The following is an 18,682-nucleotide window of genomic DNA, read 5'->3' as shown; positions in this document are numbered from 1 at the left end:
CCATCCCTACGGTGAAGCATGGTGGTGGTGGCAGCATCATGCTGTGGGATGTTTTTCAGAGGCAGGGACTGGGAGGGAAAGATGAACAGAGCAAAGTACAGAGAGATCCTTGATGAAAACCTGCTCCAGAGCGCTCAGGACCACAGACTGGGGGGCGAAGGCTCACCTTCCAACAGGACAAAGACCCTGAGCACACAGCCAAGACAATGCAGGAGTGGCTTTGGGACAAGTCTCCGAATGTCCTTGAGTGGTCCAGCCAGAGCCTGGACTTGAACCCATTTCAAACATCTCTGGAGAGACCTGAAAATAGCTGTGCAGCGACATCCAACCTGACAGAGCTTGAGAGGATCTGCAGAGAAGAATGGGAGAAACTCCCCAAATACAGGTGTGCCAAGCTTGTAGTGTCATACCCAAGAAGACTCAAGGCTGTAGTGCATCGACAAAGTACTGAGTAAAGGGTCTGAATACTTATATAAATGTGATATCAGTTTTGTATTTGAAATAAAAAATAAAAACCTGTTTTTGCTTTGTCATTATGGGTTATTGTGTGTAGATTAATGAGGGGAAAAAGCGATTTAATCCATTTTAAAACAAGACTGTAACATAACAAAATGTGGAAAAAGTCAAGGGATCTGAGTACTTTCCAAAAGCACTGTACAGACGCTTAGTACATGGCTCATCCTCTTTCCGCTGTTGTACAATCTTTTTCAGTTCTCCGTAAATAATACTTTGGTCCTCCCGTTCTTCCGCTCCTCACCCTCATCCCAACCACCCACCCCACCTCTTTCCAAGTTCCTGTGCCAAAAGGAAACTATCTACTCTTTCTGTCTGCTACCCCACTCTGTAACTCCTACCTGTAAGTCTCTCTATGTTAGCTCCCTGTCTTCCTCTCCTCTGTACAGGTAGCTATTGGTTCCTGGTGGTTGTACTAACTCCTCAGTCTTATCCCAGTCCGAGACCCAGGTTCCTGCACCTCCTCCTCCTCCGTTGGGATCCTGAGCTTGGATCGTTGCTCCGTAGCCTCCTTCTCCACTAGTACGGTACAACTCCTCCGTCTCATTGGCCAGCTCATCCTCATCCAGAATTCCACACTTCTCATCGCTAAGTTGCTCGGGCTCTGCCCACCACTGTTTTTCTCCGGAGGCAAAAAGTCCTAGAATACAAAAGACAAATGAAATCATTCCTCTCAAAACTATACTTACTTTGACTTGGATCTAGATTATACAGTTCAACTCTAAAGGGTTGCATGCCTTGTTAAATAAAGGTTAAATAAAAATAAATGAATACAAATTAACATAGTAAATAAAAAAATTGGGACCAAAATGTATTATATGTTAACATTAGGACAATTTGGAATACAATCGTGCAAGAGCGAATATCAATGCAATAATACATGTTTGATTTTCAATGAATAATCTAGCTTGGTCGTCATACAATTAAAACACATTCATTTACTTCAGGGTCAATTCAAACAATTGTTGCATCATTGTACAGCTTCATTATGATGTGCGACGATAGGGTAGGGGGGGAAAGAAAACAGACAGAATACATACCATAGAATATAACACCGCCGTAATGAACGAGTGCAGCGATGAGAAACACATACTGCCACTCTTCCCGCGTCTAAGGCGAGAGAGGGAGGGAGAAAGATAAAGAGGAGTTTTATTGTCACGTGCAAATAAACTAAAACAAGTGATAAAAGAGGGATGAATATTGAGTAAGAATGTGTATCTATTATCCCTCCACGAGTCACTTGCTGTATTATGATAGATCATGATTTATATGATGTGTGATAGTTAGTAATGGCTATGCAGTAGGCAGTGTGCTGTATGGTGTAGTGTAGAAGCAGTCATGTTGTACCTTGTGTTTGGTCATGGCACCAACAATGAGCGGGCACACCATGCCAGACAGAGTGCCCACCCCGTTGGAGATGCCCATGAGGATACTGGCATAGCGGGGAGCAATGTCCAGGTGGTTCACATTGAAGCCTAATGGGGAAACAGACAGAAAGGTCACCAATAAATTGTTGTCGTTGTCATTGTTGTTGTTGTTGTGCCGACACAGACCATCAACTTTCAAGAAGTATGATAGAATAGTAGCCAAACTCTACAGTATGTCAGATAGCAAAGACAAACCCTTAAATAACTGAGCTTGAGAGATTATGCAATTCTCTATGGACAATTCAAGGTTAGCTGTTCTGCTGACAGAGCTTATCCGTTTCTGTGAGGAGCTGGAGTGAACTCTTTGATCTGTCGTGTGAGAAACCTGCCAAAACATGTCTTGAGGAGAGAATAACAGAAGACTGAGAGGTAAGAGAACTATGTGGACACCTCTTCAAATTAGTGGATTTGACTATTTCAGCCACTCCCGTTGCTGACAGGTGTACAAAATCGAGCACACTGCCATGTAATCTCCATAGACAAACGTTGGCAGTAGAATGGCCCGTACTGAAGGGCTCAGTGACTTTCAATGTGGCGCCTTCATAGGATGCCACCTTTCCAAAAAGTCAGTTTGTCAAATTTCTGCCCTGCTAGAGCTGCCCCGGTCAACTGTAAGTGCTGTTATTGTGAAGTGGAAACGTCTAGGAGCCACAACGGCTCAGCCGCAAAGTGGTAGGCCACACAAGCTCACAGAACGGAACTGCCTAGTTCAGAAGCACGTAACGCGTAAAAATTGTCTGTCCTCGGTTGCAACACTCACTACCGAGTTCCAAACTGCCTCTGGAAGCAATGTGAGCACAAGAACTGTTCTTTTTGAAATTGGTTTCCATGGCCGAGCAGCCGCACACAAGCCTAAGATCACCATACACAATGCCAAGCGTCGGCTGGAGTGGTGTAAAGCTCGCCACCATTGGACTCTTGAGCAGTGGAAACGCGTTCTCTGGAGTGATGAATCACGCTTCACCATCGGCAGTCCGACGGATGAATCTGGGTTTGGCGGATGCCAGGAGAACACTACCTGCCCCAATGCATAGTGCCAACTGTAAAGTTTGGTGGAGGAGGAATAATGGTCTGGGGATGTTTTTCATGGTTTGGGCTAGGCCCCTTAGTTCCAGTAAAGGGAAATATTTGTATTTATTATTTTTTTTTAAATGTTTACCCCTTTTTCTCCCTAATTTTGTGGTATCCAATTGGTAGTTACAGTCTTGTCTCATAGCTGCAACTCCCGTACGGACTCGGGAGAGGCGAAACACAACCCAACCAAGCCGCACTGCTTCTTGATACAATGCCCACTTAACCCGGAAGCCAGCCACACCAATGTGTCGGAAGAAAGACCTTACACCTGGCAACCGTGTCAGCGTGCACTGCACCTGGCCCACCACAGGAGTCACTAGTGCGCGATGGAAAAAGGACATCCCAGCCGACCAAACCCTCCCCTAACCCGGACGACGCTGGGCTAATTGTGCGCCGCCCCATGGGTCTCCCGGTCGCGACAGAGCCTAGTAAAGGGAAATCTAAACACTACAGCATACAATAACATTGTAGACAATTCTGTGCTTCCAACAAAGTGGCAAGAATTTTGGGAAGGCCATTCCTGTTTCAGCATGACAACGCCCCTGTGCACAAAGCGAGGTCCATACAGAAATGGTTTGTCGAGATTGTTGTGGAAGAACTTGACTGGCCTGCACAGAGCCCTGACCTCAACCCCATCGAACACCTTTGGGATGAATTGGAATGCCGACTGCGAGCCAGGCCTAATCACCCAACATCAGTGCCCAACATCACTAATGTTCTTGTGGCTGATGGAAGTCCCCGCAGCAATGTTCCAACATCTAGTGGAAGCCTTCCCAGAAGAGTGGAGGCTGTTTTAGCAGCAAAAGGGGGATCAACTCCATACTAATGCCCATGATTTTGGCAGGAGATGTTTGACAAGCAGGTGTCCACATACTTTTGTATGTAGTGTATATGAGTAGTGTAGTGTATATGAGAGATATGTAAAAGATAACAACCCAAGTCTCACCTGAAATAGCGAACCCACTGAAGCCCACAGCCAGAACCAAAAAGGTGATAGCCACCACTTTCGTATGAGAAAACCCGACCACTAGCAACAGGGTGGCTTCCATTCCGAAACCTATCACGAGAAAGTTAAGACACATAAACAAATATGGAGGAAGTCAAGAATCAAGGAAGCATTCTTTAAATACTCAGGTAAATGAACGGGGATAAAACAGCACACAAAGATAGTGGTGAAACTTGATAGAGGATATTCTTCTTTAAGAATGTTTTTCTTTTGTTTCCTTCTAGTTAAAAGGTATTGAGGGCAGTCTGCCCGAAGTGTGGCTCTACGTGGTTCAGCTTCCCACAGTGATATAGATATGTATACGCTTCTCATTCCCCTCACTCCTGCAGTTCAAAAATAGTCTACCTTGGCAAGCAATGCTGCGTTACTGTAAGTCATCATTTGCCTTATGCAGTGATCGTTTCCTCACGCACCGACCGGACACCATGGTTATCACAAAACGAGGTGTTGTATTTTCCAAGTAAATATCTCTCTTACATTTTTTGGTGAAACTTTTTTTACCTTCTATTTTTCCTTCTAGCTGAGTAGTTTTGTTCATGTACAAGTAGTCTTTGGTTATATATGACAAAACTGGCACGAGCTGTCAATGAACGGCTGATACGAACAAACCAATAATCTTTCACGGTTCTTAAAACGCAACACTTGATAGCTAATCACTAAATCAAAGACATGTCTTGCCCTGTCGCCAGCTTCTGCCGCCCGCTTCTGCTTTTTCCTTCCTCCTCTTTTCCACCTTCTCTTTTCACCCTCCCCTCTTACCTCCGCAGTTCATCATCTTCCGGACGTTGGTGGTGCTCATGATTTTGTTTGTGCGCAGGTAGTCAGCCAGCTGGCCACCGATCGGCACGATGATGGTCATCACTAGATGGGGGAGAGCCGACACCAAGCCCACCTGGGATGAGAGGTGGAGGGGTGGATAGGAGGTGGCCAGAGGGTGGAGGATATTTTTTAGTACTGTACAACAAATAAAACCAGACTCAGAGGAGCATAACAGTGCTTGTTAGTAGGCCTCATAAGAAAAGCTAAAAAGGCCATTTGTGTACCCCGGGATCACACAACCCTGGGTTCACATAGGGCCACATAAACCTGCACCAGAACAGTACTAGCTCTGGGCCAGATTTACATGGATATTCCTTGTCTTAGTCACCTTGCTGATCTCAAACCCAAACACTTCTTCAAAGTATGCAGGTTGGCTGATGAGGAGCAAGTAGAAGGTCCAGCTTCTACAGAAATTGGCCACGATGATGGCGTAGACTGGCATCGAAGTGAAAAAGGCTCTCCAAGGCGTGTTCCATTTCTAGAACAGAAAACATTCAATTTACAGTAAGGAGGCAGGCAATAGTGCATGGTAAAATACAAATAAAACATTGAGTAGATACTGGACAGAATACCGAATACAAGATACCGACATTAGCATACAAGATACCGACATTAAAAACTTTCGGGAATTATGACCAAATCATTCTAAAGTATCTCAAATGTATGGTGTATCTCAACAAAGTCACTTACAGATGAGTTGTAAATGATGTGAGAAAAATGCTACTATATATATGTAGGATCTTAATTTTGAGCCAGTTTGCTACAGCAGGAAAATGATCCTGCAGCAACGGGAAATGTGAATTATTATGTGGTCTATAATCAATGTACATTTTTTGTAAGGGTTGATATATCTTTTGTTAGGACAAATCAAGTCTGACATTTTAAAGTGGAAATTACAAACTTTAGAAGCCTTTTTAAACATTGAATACTCTACAAGCTTGCATTTCCTGTTGTGCAGGAAAATAATTCTCAGCAACAAAAGAGTGATCAACCAAAGCATGGATTGCTGTCATACTTTGTCCATAGATTGCTTACAGGGGTAAGGTGACCAACGTGTCATTTTGTAATTTGAGTGTACTATCACTTTACAGCTTTTGTAACAGCCACAACATTGAGACCAGGGTTGATCGCGATCATCTTATCATGATTCCATTGTGTGTTCTAAAAGACACCATATCCCCGATATAGTGCACTACTTTTGGCCATAGCATGCCACTTCAGATGAAGACACTGTTAAAAACAAATATTAGTTCAAAGGCACAAAACCCCTAAATCACATCGTCAGAACACAGCAACGAGGGGCCATGAAAAGTGGATCTGCAGAGGAAGTGAAACAAAGTGATGTTTAGCTTAGAAGCGAGTTAGTGGATAGAGGAATTGGTGTAGACTAACCGTAACAGGTGTAGAGTTAGCGGCTGACATTCCGATAGCCTCCTCAATGTATTTCCGCTCCTGTTCTGTGATGGTGGGGTGGGCTGCCGGGCTCTCGTACGACACCAGGATCCAAAAGAGATACCAGAAGATCCCAAAGCTGCCTGGGAGTTGGAAGGTAGAGTGGAACGAGTGGAGAGAAAAGAGTAAGATTAGAGAAAATTAGGTTTCTTAAAGCTTGGACAGACTGAGGGTCAGAGCTACAGTGCATATGATTCACAACCAGTTCATAAGCCTTTGTAGCATTTGCATACTTGAACTGAACTGAAGGATTGTTCACTTTTGCACCGCTAACCGATACAATCCATTTCCAATAGCATTGCTACATTCTCCAAAAATGCTAGCCAGGAGATTCTGGACTTTGCTAAATAACCAGCTAACCAGGGTTGTTGTCAGTTCCATTTCAATTCAGGAAGTGCACTAAAATTCAAATTCTCTTCAATGCTTTTCAATAAGGAAAATTTGAATATAAATTGGAGTTTGGTCCACATTTTGAATTGACTGGAGTTTAAATGGAATTGACCCCAACCCTGCAGCAAACTTTTAAAAACGGTTTGGAGGAAACAACCACAGTCGAAGATAAGCTTAACTTCACATAAAAGTGAACTACACATGTAGGATCTTAATCTGAGCCAGTTTGCTAAAGCAGGAATATAATCCTACAGCAAGAGGAAATGTGTATTATTATGAGGGTTATAATTAATGGACATTTTTGTAGGGGTTGATAGATTTTTTTGTAAGGGGAAATCAATTCAAATTTCAAAGTGAAACTTCAGAAGCCTTTTTAAACCTTAAATACACTACAAGTTTAAAATGTCCTGCATTGCAGGAAAGCTCTCCTGCAATGGGGTGATAGAATTCATATCATACACCTGTATCACTTTAAGTCGGGAACAGTTATGACAAACAGAGGTTACTAACCATAGACATAGAAGACAGACGACCATCCTGAGTACTGGACTAGCACTCCAGCCAGTGGCATGGCTATCACGGCTCCTGCATAGGACCCTGAGAAACACAGGCAGACACACTCAAACATGAGGGAGACAGAATGGTCAGTCATATGGAAGTGCACATCGATAAACACCATTGCTTTGGAACTAGAACTACTATCTTGAGCAATCCTAGCATGATTATTAATGATTACAATGGTAGAAATAGTCACAGTAGATGTTGAGATTGTTCCAGTCATGTAAGAGTAGGGAGAATTACGTCATCACAATAAGTTATATTAATTGTAGTAGAGAGCACAACTGTGACCCTTGTAGTGTCCAGACAAAGGCAGGGGAGACAGAGAGGATGACAGAAGAGCAAGATGACCTCACCACAAAAGGCTGTCGTGGCCAATCGACTTCTTTCAAGAGGTGGGGCCCATTTTGCCCAGATGCCGTGGCACGCTGGGTATGAAACACCCTGCGAGAGAAAGAATTACAGTTAAGGGACCAGGAACTTTTCATATTTGCAGTTATACTGAAAGGTTACTGACAACTGGTTGTTTTTTCTATGGTGAACTGGCCACTGACCATGTCATATCCTATGATGTTTTCTTTCTAACATGAAAATCTAAAATCCATGACATCACTTCCTGGTGTAACTCTTTCTCTCATAGGGTGTTTCAGGTGAAATGCACTCTACACGAGAAATGAAACCTTCTCGTCGTGTATGACACATGGCCAGTGACCAGTTCACCATAGAGAAAACAATCAGTTGTCAGCATAGTGAACTCTGATGTATGCTAGGGAAAGCCATGGAATATAGCCAAGCACCTCCACGAGTCCTTGACATATCCTGACAAGGATAACACAGGCAATGTGAGTTCGTGCTGCCGAAGGGATCAACATATTCAGGCATGAGGTGGCCACTATGGCAAAGCCAAAGACTCTGCGTGGTAGAGGAGAGAAAAGAGGGAATAGAATCAGATATGTACCTACACTCATAGAAAAAAAAGGTGCTATCTAGAACCTAAAAGGGTTCTTTGGCTGTACCAATAGGAGAACCCTTTGAAGAACCCTTATTGGTTCCAGGTAGAACCCTTTTAGTTCCAGGTAAAAACCCTTTTGGGTTTCATGTAGAACCCTTTCCACTGAGGGTTCTACATGGACCCCAAAAGTGTTATACCTGAAACCAAAAAGGGTTCTACCTGGAACCAAAAAGGGTTCTCTTATGGAGACAGCCAAAGAACCCTTTTGGAACCCTTTTTTCTAAGAGTGTACAGTAATAGTTATTGAAATATTCACAGCATATTATTCACATATAAGTATAAGCAGCTGACCTGTTGGCTGCAAATTTTTGACAGATGAATCCCCCGGGTATTTGGGTTACTATGTATCCCCAGAAAAAAGACCCATGGATCATTCCAACCGTTTCTGGTTCCCAGTTGAACTGAGCTTTCTATAGAGAGATGGAGAGAGTGAGAAAAAACGAAAGGAGAGTTCAAGGCAAAGAAATGGGAAAGAAAAAAATACATGTGAGATAAACCAAAGTAGGCGACCCTTACTACCACCCTTCAATGGTAATCATTAATCAAAGCCTTATCAACCCAATAAAAGACAAAGTTGACAATCAAACTATTCAATTGCGATTAGATGAACCTAGCAACTTTGAGAGCCACCACGTTTGCTGTAACAATCCTCTTTTAGCTGTTTGCTGGTCAATAAGGTCATTATCATTATCCCTTTAGGAGAAGGAGGTAAAGCCAAACCAACCAGATTGGTCCAACTCTCTGACTCTTTGAGAGAATACAATACCATCACTGACAATAGAGATTCAGTCTCCCAAAAAGTCACACATATCACTCATGGAAACAAAGGTGCTACCTAGAACCATAAAGGGTTCTTTGGCTTGTCCCTGTAGGAGAACCATTTTTGGTTTCTGGGAGAACGTTTCATCCAACAAAGAACACTCAAACGATGGAAAAGGTTCCATGAATACTGAACAAAAATATAAACACAACATGTGAAGTGTTGGTCCCAGTTTCATAAGCTGAAATTAAAGATCCCAGAAATGTTCCATATGTATAAAAAGTGAATTTCTTTCAAATGTTGTGCACAAATATGTTTACATCTCTGCTAGTGAGCATTTATCCTTCGCCAAGATAATCCATCCACCTGAAAAGTGTGTCATATCAAGAAGCTGATTAAACAGCATGATCATTACACAGGTGCACCTTGTGCTGGGGACAATAAAGGCTACTCTAAAATGTGAAGTTTTGTCACACAACACAATGCCACAGATGTCTCAAGTTTTGAGGGAGCATGCAATTGGCATGCTGACTACTGGAATGTCCACTAGAGCTGTTGCCAAAGAACTGAATGTTCAATTCTCTACCATAAGCTGCCTCCAACATCGTTTCAGAGAATTTGTCAGTATGTCCAGCCGGCCTCACAACCGCAGACTACGTGTAACCACGCCAGCCCAGGGCCACCACATCCGGCTTCGTCACCTGTGGGATCGTCTGAGACCAGCCACCTGGACAGCTGATGAAATTGAGGAGTATTTATGTCTATAATAAAGCCCTTTTTTGGGGAAAAACTCATTCTGATTGGCTGGGCCTGGCTCCCCAGTGGGTGGGCCTATTCCCTCCCAGGCCCAACCATGGCTGCGCCCCTTCCCAGTCATGTGAAATCCATAGCTTAGGGCCTAATAAATGTATTTCAATTGACTGATTTCCTTATATGAACTATAACTCAGTAAAATGGTTGAAATTGTTGCATGTTGCATTTATATTTTTGTTCAGTATAGAACACTACCCGTCCTCAAATAACCCTTTTACAACCCTTTTTTTACTGTATATCTCTGACTCTTGGACTCACCACAAGGATTGGCTTGTCGCCCTTGTAGATGGTTTGGTTGTTGACCATGCTGACGATGGCCACGCCCAAGTTGCATCGGATGCCGAAAGAGATGCAGAAGCCCAGGCCGGAAAGGATGGCGATGATGTAGCGCCGTGGCAGGCCGAAGCAGGTGCAGTCCACCACGGGCATCTCCTTCTCCTCCACGATAACCGCCTGGCCCTCATTGGTGAGCTCGATGGTCTCACCATTTTCCTGACGCTTCTCTAGGATTCTGAGAACAAAGAGGAGAGAATATATACTGTATATATAGAGACAGTTGGCTTGTGACTTACAGCGACAGCTGTAACATACAGACGGCAAAGAGACATGATTCAGCAACATTTCACGGTCGAGAATTTTGTTGATATTAATTGAAAGTATTTGGAGACATACGTTACATTTACAAGTAACTGCCAAAATAAAGGAAACACCTACACAAAGTGTCTTAATAGGGCATTGGGGCACCACGAGCCGCCAAAGCAGCTTCAATATGCCTTTGCATAGATTCCATAAGTGTCTGGCACTCTATTGGAGGGATGCGGCACCATTCTTCCATGATAAAGTCCATAATTTGGTGTCTCAGGCACCGCTCCTGGGTTGAGATCTGGTGAATGAGATGACCATGGCATATGGTTTCCATCGTTTTCATGCTCATCAAACCATTCAATGACCACTCGTGCCCTGTTGATGGGGCCATTGTCATCCTAAGTCAGCACAGCCATAGTAGCCAAAATAATGGGCAACTGGGGCTGCCCCGAATGTTTATACATGGCATGATAGTTAATTAGTTAGGAATTGCTCAGAAACCACACCTGTGTGGAAGCACCTGCTTTCATTGTACTTTGTACCCTAATTTACTCAAGTGTTTCCTTTATTTTGGCAGTTACCTGCATGTTCTTGCTAGCATCAGTCTGAGGTATGATTGTGTAGGTTTGTGTGTGTGTGTGTGTGTGTGTGTCTTCCATGCAGTAGTTATGCAAGTTATTTTGCATGGTATTAAACATCCATGAGGGTGTATTCATTGCTCATGTATTTTAATGGCTATGCTTGACAACACAAACATATTTCCATTGTGGAAAAATCAAGACTCTTCCAAGACTGAGACTTTCCTTCCTGTAAACCACCTCTGGGCACTTCAATGGCACCTTGGCCAAGCCCTGGCTTGCAGTGATTTTTTTTTTTTTTCTGATATATTTTTGGCTGACATGACCAGTCTGACAGGCCTTGGCTGGCAGGCTGTGGTACAGTAGAGCTAAAACCATGAGGTGAAAACAGTACTTCTCTCTTTGGCAGATCTCAAGCCCCACCCCGCTCTCTCCTGCTCTCTCCCGACTCATCCAGCTCACTGAGCAAACATGCTAACGACCTGTGCCAGCCTCCAGTCTGGGAAACATCAAATATGTATTCAGCCGAGGCACATCATCCATTAAGCATGAGATCTGCCCGGCCCCAGTGCGAGGCTGTACCTCTGCTGCAAGGCCAGGGAATATGGGGAGATGTGGGGGAGACTGAGGTTTCACATGCCCCTGCTTTATTTACATTCTGGTCATACGTTTTTAATGCTCAAGTGATTAGAGGGAAGGAGAGCCATTGGTTAAGAGCAGACTGTAGGAAGCTGTAGAACACTAAACTGTCAAATCAGTCAGTGGTGAAGCCAGTATTGTTTGAACTGCAAAGTTGACCGTTTCTCGTCTGAGGAATCAGACTATTTGTTTTGTATATATTTTAGCTAGTTGGGTATAGTTTTTGGGAATGGTAAAAAAAATGGGTACCACCTTGAACCACACTGTGATTTGATATATGTTATACTTCTTTTTGCCCAGACCTTTTCATCCCTCCAAAATCTCACTTTTGTCATTTTACAGACGTTTCAGAAACAACGTAATATGAAGTGAAAGGAGGAAACTGCTGTTTAAGGTAAAAAGCTTCACAGAAAACAGGGGAATGTGATGCTTAGACGGGATGTCTCACAAATATAATCCCTGAAATCGGTACAGAAGACATTTTTTGATACATTTGTCCATATCAAGACAAAAGTATTTATCATACTGGGTCAATGCTCTGATATCCTTACCTACCAGAAACTTGACCAGAATTTCTGAACCACCAGGGCAATATCTACTGAGACAGACTACCCAGGGCCAGTCAAACCCATGATAAATCAAGCTAGGGTAATCTACTGACAGTGTCACCAAAGCAGTATGTAGACCAATGTCACAATGTCATAGCGATTTGTCACACAGCAGCACTGTCACTGGGCACAAGGTGTGTGTCCGTCACCCCATCAACATGCAAGGCCATTTTAGAAGGTGAACTTCCTATGTGGAGGCTTGAGAATGATGCGAGGGTAAAATAGACATGTCCTCTATTACACCTTTGAGAGCAAACTTTATACCATATTTGGCATCAAACTATAGTTCACAAACTGTGCATTGCGGCAAGTCAAAAACTGCTGTGGTATGCGGAACCTGTGTACGCCAACACGTGAGGAAGCAACATCCACACAACGGGGGCCACTACGGTAGCCTGGCTGACGCGTCCCACGTCACTTACATCGAGGGAGAGCTGTGACACGCTGGTCTGGACCGGAAGCCGTTTGATAATGCAATAGTCGCTCAGAAATTGAGGGGACGTATTGATTAGTTCTCTCAAATGTTTTTTTTCTTTTATCTCGGGGGGTTGAGACCTCTTGTTGTTTGGATTTGAAAATCCAACAGTTGTAATGGAAGGGGACAGCGCTCAGGGGCTGTCCATGGCTGTGCGTGTGGGTTTGAGTGAGAAAGACACGAAGGAGAACAAACCAGCACAGCTGTCACGCCCTGACCATAGATAGCCCTTGTTTCTCTATGGTGTAGTAGGTCAGGGCGTGACGAGGTGGTGTTCTAGTTTAAAATTTCTATGTTGGTGTTTTGGTTTGGTTCCCAATTAGAGGCAGCTGGTAATCATTGCCTCTAATTGGGGATCATATTTAAGTAGCTATTTTTCCCACCTGTGTCGGTGGGATATTATTTTGTGTTTGCGCATGTGCACCACGTAGTCACGTTTCGTTGTTCGTTTATTGTTTTTGCTGAAGTTTCACTTGATATTAAAGATGTGGAACTCTACGTATGCTGCGCCTTGGTCCAGTTCTTACGACAACCGTGACAACAGCACCCTTCATTGCCGACAACATCAAAACAGCCTTTCCAGACTCTGAAGTCAAGAGGACTTTGAATTTGGTATCAGCCAGACTACCACTATGGTGCCTTGACCAATAACAGTTCACACAAGCAATGGCTCCAACATTCTTCGACAATGATTAAGTATTAATGACTTTCGCTGACGATGAATTATTCATATCTCCTCCTATTTCTGTCTTAGTGGGCCTCTCTCTCTTTCTATTCTTCCTGTCCCTCGTTCATCTTTTTGGTCTCGTCTCTGTCCCTGCCTTCCATCCTCAATTCCCTCTCCTCTCACATTGTCACACCCATCTTGCACGACTGATCTTCCAACACCAATTCCCCTTTCTGCGTCGTGAGAAATCACTCCCTGTCTAAACAGGATCGCATATAGAAGGGCACATCTGTGCAGGTGAAACAATGTCCTTTTGATACCTGTCAGGTGTTTATGAAATGTGTTCAAGGTGAAACGTGCTCAACACTACCGTCTTGCAAATACAGTAGCATTGCCAAAAAAAGTGCTAGGAGCCAACTGTCCCATAGTAACGAAGTAGAAGACAGGCCAGTGCTCACTTGATATCATTGCAGCAGATGCATAGATTTTTAAATGCATTTCTTTTTCTGTCTTTTTTCCTCCATGTCTCAACTTCCGGTTGCCTTCGTCTGGCCCCGAGACGTATAGCCCTTTAAACCCTTAGCTCTTCACTAACTCCTTTCGTTTTGACTCTCTAAATAATATCACACAAACCGACAGAATGGTACGTACCTGTGTAGTAAACGTGGATGTCTTTCTGCACAAAACTCTTTGAGACATATTACAGGAGAGGAAATGAAATAGAGGTCAATGACTCTGAATACCTGTTCACTGGTTTGTCAAATGAGTATACCAGGTTCTCTCCAACTTAATCTCTTAATTCATTCGTCAAGGACACTGAGGTGAGGACAGTTCAGCATTGCAGTTCAGAGTTCAATCAACAGGTTAAGATGATTGATTGAAGAATCAGTTGTAATGTACGTGAGGAGTAGGACTAGATCTGGGAAGCAACTAGAATGGTATTATTTCAAGATACCGTACCACCTGAATATGACACAGACTCTATTGATATGAGGTTGCAGACTTCTGAATACACAAGGGAATAGTTAAGTCAATAGTTGAGAAAAATGTGAAATGGCATAGGAAAACCTTTCAACCCAGAGTGAAAAGTCATCTGAGGGCAATGGGACTCTCTCTTGAATAATACAATCATAGATTTAGGAATTCAAATACATCTCTATGAATACAATTACCAAACAGCTTATTCTCTCAACAATCCACACACTGTACTGGGCCAAAATGAGCTTCAGAAACATTCAGCAATTTTTTATTTGGTTTACGAAAACTCAGCTCTAACATCACGATAGATGGCTGATTGGTGACTGATAATATTTTGTGAAAATGACATGACATCACATGGTCAAAAACACTGGCTACTTCCCACTTGGCACAGACATCAATTCAACATCGATTCCACGTTGGTTCACCCGAATTTAATTGAAATGACATGGAAACAACTTTGATTCAACCAGTGTGTGTGACCAGTGGGTTGTGTTAATAAGACAAACTATACCGCAGACACAAGTTACCCCGCAGAAAATGGCCCACAGTATTATCACCATGTGGACAAGGGACTCAGCCTTAAGAATTTGAATTGCATTCAGCAGCTAAATGTGATATTGTTAGGACCCCAATGCTTGACAAAACAGTTGGATCTAACTATATACTCTCTGCCTTGGGGACAATGTCAACCAAATGACATTATGCAACTGTTCATACAATGTTTTGTAAATTACGAATTATGACATGGATTGGTTATATCAAATTAGGGGCACTGCACTTGAGTTATTTTACTACAAGATGAGACACTCTCATCCTTTCTAAAAGTTCTAAAAACAAAGATACTGTAGTTCTACGCTATAGCCTCCATTTAATGCCACCTCTTTGTGTTTCAAACTTGCAGAGAGCAATGTCACGTTAAAGGAAAATTCCACCCAAAAACGATCTTTTGGTATTTGTTTCATTAGTCCATGGTTGACATAGCCTAAAATGTTTTGTTTGTCAGCAATCAAGTTTTCAAGATACAGTATGTAAACTTTCAAAATACAGACATCATCCCTGTATGACGCATTTTGCATCATATAAAAAATACATCATATGGGATGATTTCTGTATTTTGAAAGTTACATATATTGAAAACTTGATTGCTGACAGTCAAAACATTTTGGGACTTTTTCCTTTAAAGCCAAATTATTTTTGCGACAACATTTACAACATAATTCTTAGTCTTTTCCACACACAGTACAATCAAAATGAATTGAATGAGTCTGGCAACCTAAAACATATACGTATAAAGAGAACTATTGCTATGGCGTAGTAAATGTCACATAAATGCACACATAACAACTTCAACTTTATATTGATATGCATATGCTCGGTACGCTAGCCACAAACCAACACCTCTGGGAAACACCTCCGCGCACGCACGTGCTGAGGAAGTGAGGGTTTACCAGACACTATCGCCTATAGTAATCCTGAGTGTAAATGCTTTTGGGGGAGGGGAAGGGACAGTGACGAGTTATCGAACCTGGCGAACCTGGAGAGGTGTAGGCTACTGAAAGAAAGAGAGAGAGAGATTGTAAATACAACCCATATTTATGTTGATTTATTTTCCCTTTTGTACTTCAAGTATTTGCACATTGTTACAACACTGTACATAGCCAAAATATGACATTTCAAATGTCTCTATTCCTTTGAAACTTTTTTTAAGTGTACTGTTTAGACCTACTGTTCATTGCTGATTGTTTATTTCACTTTTGTTAATTATCTATTTCACTTGCTTTGGCAATGTAAACATGTCTCCCATGCCAATAAAGCCCTTTGAATTGAATTGAAGTGAGAGAGAGAGGGGTATATGGTGATTGGGATTTATGTGGGCCAACAGCTTGGAGGGGGAGGGTTATTTCGGGAGAGGATTTGTGTGTTTAGACGCATCTTCAAATCCTGAGAAAAAGAGAGACCGCAAACTCTTTGCCCTCCGATATCCATCCAATGTTTCTGAAGATTCATCATACCTTTTCTTGCATCGTGGGCGCGCCAAACAAACATTATGTTCCCTTATGAAAGATGTGTCTTTCACATTTCTTGAGCAGAGTAGCCAGCTCTCGCAAGTGGTCACACTGCATCTCACTAGGAAAATTAGCTGCTGGTCTAACTTTCATTTCATGTAGGCCTAGGCCAATTCCAAATGCTTTTTTTTGTATTTAGATTTTATTTAACCTTTATTTAACTAGGCAAGTCAGTTAAGAACAAATTCTTATTTACAGTGACGGCCTACTTTTACAATGTGACAGTACTTAGCTGACCAGCTGGACACAATAGGCTATACACTGGGTGGACAAAACATTAGGAACACAGTGCCTTTTTATGTGCCTTTGAACAGGGTATGGTAGTAGGTGCCAGGCGCACTGGTTTAATTGTGTCAAGAACTGCAACGCTGCTGTTGTTTTTTTTTACACTCAACAGTTTCCTGTGTGTTTTAAGAATGGTCCACCACCAAAGGACATCCAGCCAACTTGAATCCCTGTGCAACGCTTTCGACACCTTGAAGAGTCAAATGCCCCAACGAATTGAGGCTGTTCTGAGGGCAAAAGGGGGTGCAACTCAATATTAGGAAGGTGTTCCTAATGTTTTGTACACTCAGTGCACACCATTCTTTTGCACACAAAAAAAACTAAAATGCATACAAACTCTGGGAACAAAGCCACATAGAGATCAGCTTAGCTTGTTGTACATGTTGTTGTATATAGCCTCGTTATTGTATTTTATTGTGTTACTTTTTTTTTTACTTTAGTATTATTTAGTAAATATTTTTAGAACGTTTTTTTTTTAAACTGCATTGTTGGTTAAGGGCTTGTAAGTAAGCATTTCTACGGTAAGGTCAACACCTGTTGTATTAGGCGCATGTGACAAATCAAATTTGATTTGATTTGTTATCATGTCATTACAGTAAAATAACCATGATTATTGGGGGGTAAAATATGAACCAAGCATAAACTTAAATGAAACTTTATGTCTCCTCCTTTATAAAGTTCTAAAAACGAAGACACAGTAGTTCTAGGCTATAGCCTCCATTTAATGACACCTCTATGTTTGAAACTTGCAGGGAGCAATTCGACTGGGCACACCACGTCATTTCAACGTGGATAATTGGATAATATTTTGTTGCGACGTTGATCAATGAGATTTCAAACTATATTCAACCACTTAAAAAGACAGCCAAAAGTTAGTTGAATTTCCAATGTGTTATCAGAATGCTTTCAACCATCTAAAAGCACAACCAAATTCCAATGGAAAAACAACGTCCGATTTGTCACCCAAATGTCTATCACTGCGCTTTCAACGATTTAAAAGCACAGCAAAGTTCAAATAGGAAAACAGTAATTCTAGGCTATAGCCTCCATTTAATGCCACCTCTTTTGCTCTCTGTAAGTTTCAAACACAAAGAGGTGGCATTAATGGAGGCTATAGCGTAGAACTACAGTATCTTTGTTTTTAGAACTTTTAGAAAGGTGAGAGAGTGTCTCATATTGTAGTTAGACCAGCATTGTCATGGAATAGTCTCCATTCCTCAGAACAAGAATAGACTGACGCGTTTCAGAAGAAAGTTCTTTGTTTCTGGCCATTTTGAGCCTGTAATCGAACCCACAAATGCTGATGCTCCAGATACTCAACTAGTCTAAAGAAGGCCTGTTTTTTTGCTTCTTTAATCAGAACAACAGTTTTCAGCTGTGCAAACATAATCGCAAAAGGGTTTTCTAATGATCAATTCGTTTTTTTAAATGAAAAACTTGGATTAGCTAACACAATGTGCCATTGGAACACAGGAGTGATGGTTGCTGATAATGGGCCTCTGTACGCCTATGTAGATATTCCATTAAAAATCTGCCGTTTCCAGCTACAATAGTCATTTACAACATTAACAAGGTCTACACTGCATTTCTGATCCATTTTATTTTATTGGACAAAAAATTTGCATTTCTTTCAAAAACAAGGACATTTCTAAGTGACCCCAAACTTTTGAACGGTAGTGTATATATATTCACTACATGGCCAAAAGTATGTGGACACCTGCTCGTTGAACATCACCTTCCAAAATCATGGGCATTAATAAGGAGTTGGTCCTCCCTTTGCCGTTATAACAGCCTCCACTCTTCTGGGAAGGCTTTCCACTAGATGTTGGAACATTGCTGCGGGGACTTTCTTCCATTCAGCCACAAGAGCATTAGTAAGATCGGGCACTGATGTTGGGCGATTAGGTCTGGCTCGTAGTCGGCGTTCCAATTCATCCCAAAGGTGTTAGATGGAGTTGAGGTCAGGGTTCTGTG

At 42.2% G+C, this 18,682-nt stretch overlaps 1 protein-coding gene across 1 annotated transcript in view; it reads right to left on the bottom strand.

The window, feature by feature from the left end:
• Positions 1-565: 565 nt before the first annotated feature.
• LOC115159427 (vesicular glutamate transporter 1-like) overlaps positions 566-18,682 on the bottom strand; it is a 21,300-nt gene continuing 3,183 nt past the window's right edge. Inside the window, exons 2-13 of the mRNA XM_029709134.1 lie at positions 10,083-10,335; positions 8,543-8,661; positions 8,037-8,151; positions 7,596-7,683; positions 7,192-7,278; positions 6,232-6,374; positions 5,168-5,317; positions 4,780-4,912; positions 3,961-4,071; positions 1,861-1,988; positions 1,554-1,623; positions 566-1,153 (exon numbers count right to left, since the gene is read on the bottom strand). Coding sequence (XP_029564994.1) covers positions 867-1,153; positions 1,554-1,623; positions 1,861-1,988; positions 3,961-4,071; positions 4,780-4,912; positions 5,168-5,317; positions 6,232-6,374; positions 7,192-7,278; positions 7,596-7,683; positions 8,037-8,151; positions 8,543-8,661; positions 10,083-10,335 — 1,684 coding nt within the window. The 3' untranslated portion in view covers positions 566-866. The remainder of the gene's footprint in view (positions 1,154-1,553; positions 1,624-1,860; positions 1,989-3,960; positions 4,072-4,779; positions 4,913-5,167; positions 5,318-6,231; positions 6,375-7,191; positions 7,279-7,595; positions 7,684-8,036; positions 8,152-8,542; positions 8,662-10,082; positions 10,336-18,682) is intronic.

This window comes from Salmo trutta, chromosome 2 (assembly GCF_901001165.1).
Source record: "Salmo trutta chromosome 2, fSalTru1.1, whole genome shotgun sequence".
Lineage (NCBI taxonomy): Eukaryota > Metazoa > Chordata > Actinopteri > Salmoniformes > Salmonidae > Salmo > Salmo trutta.
The sequence above is the reverse complement of the archived record's forward strand: the minus strand, read 5'-3'. Positions and strand labels throughout refer to the sequence as shown.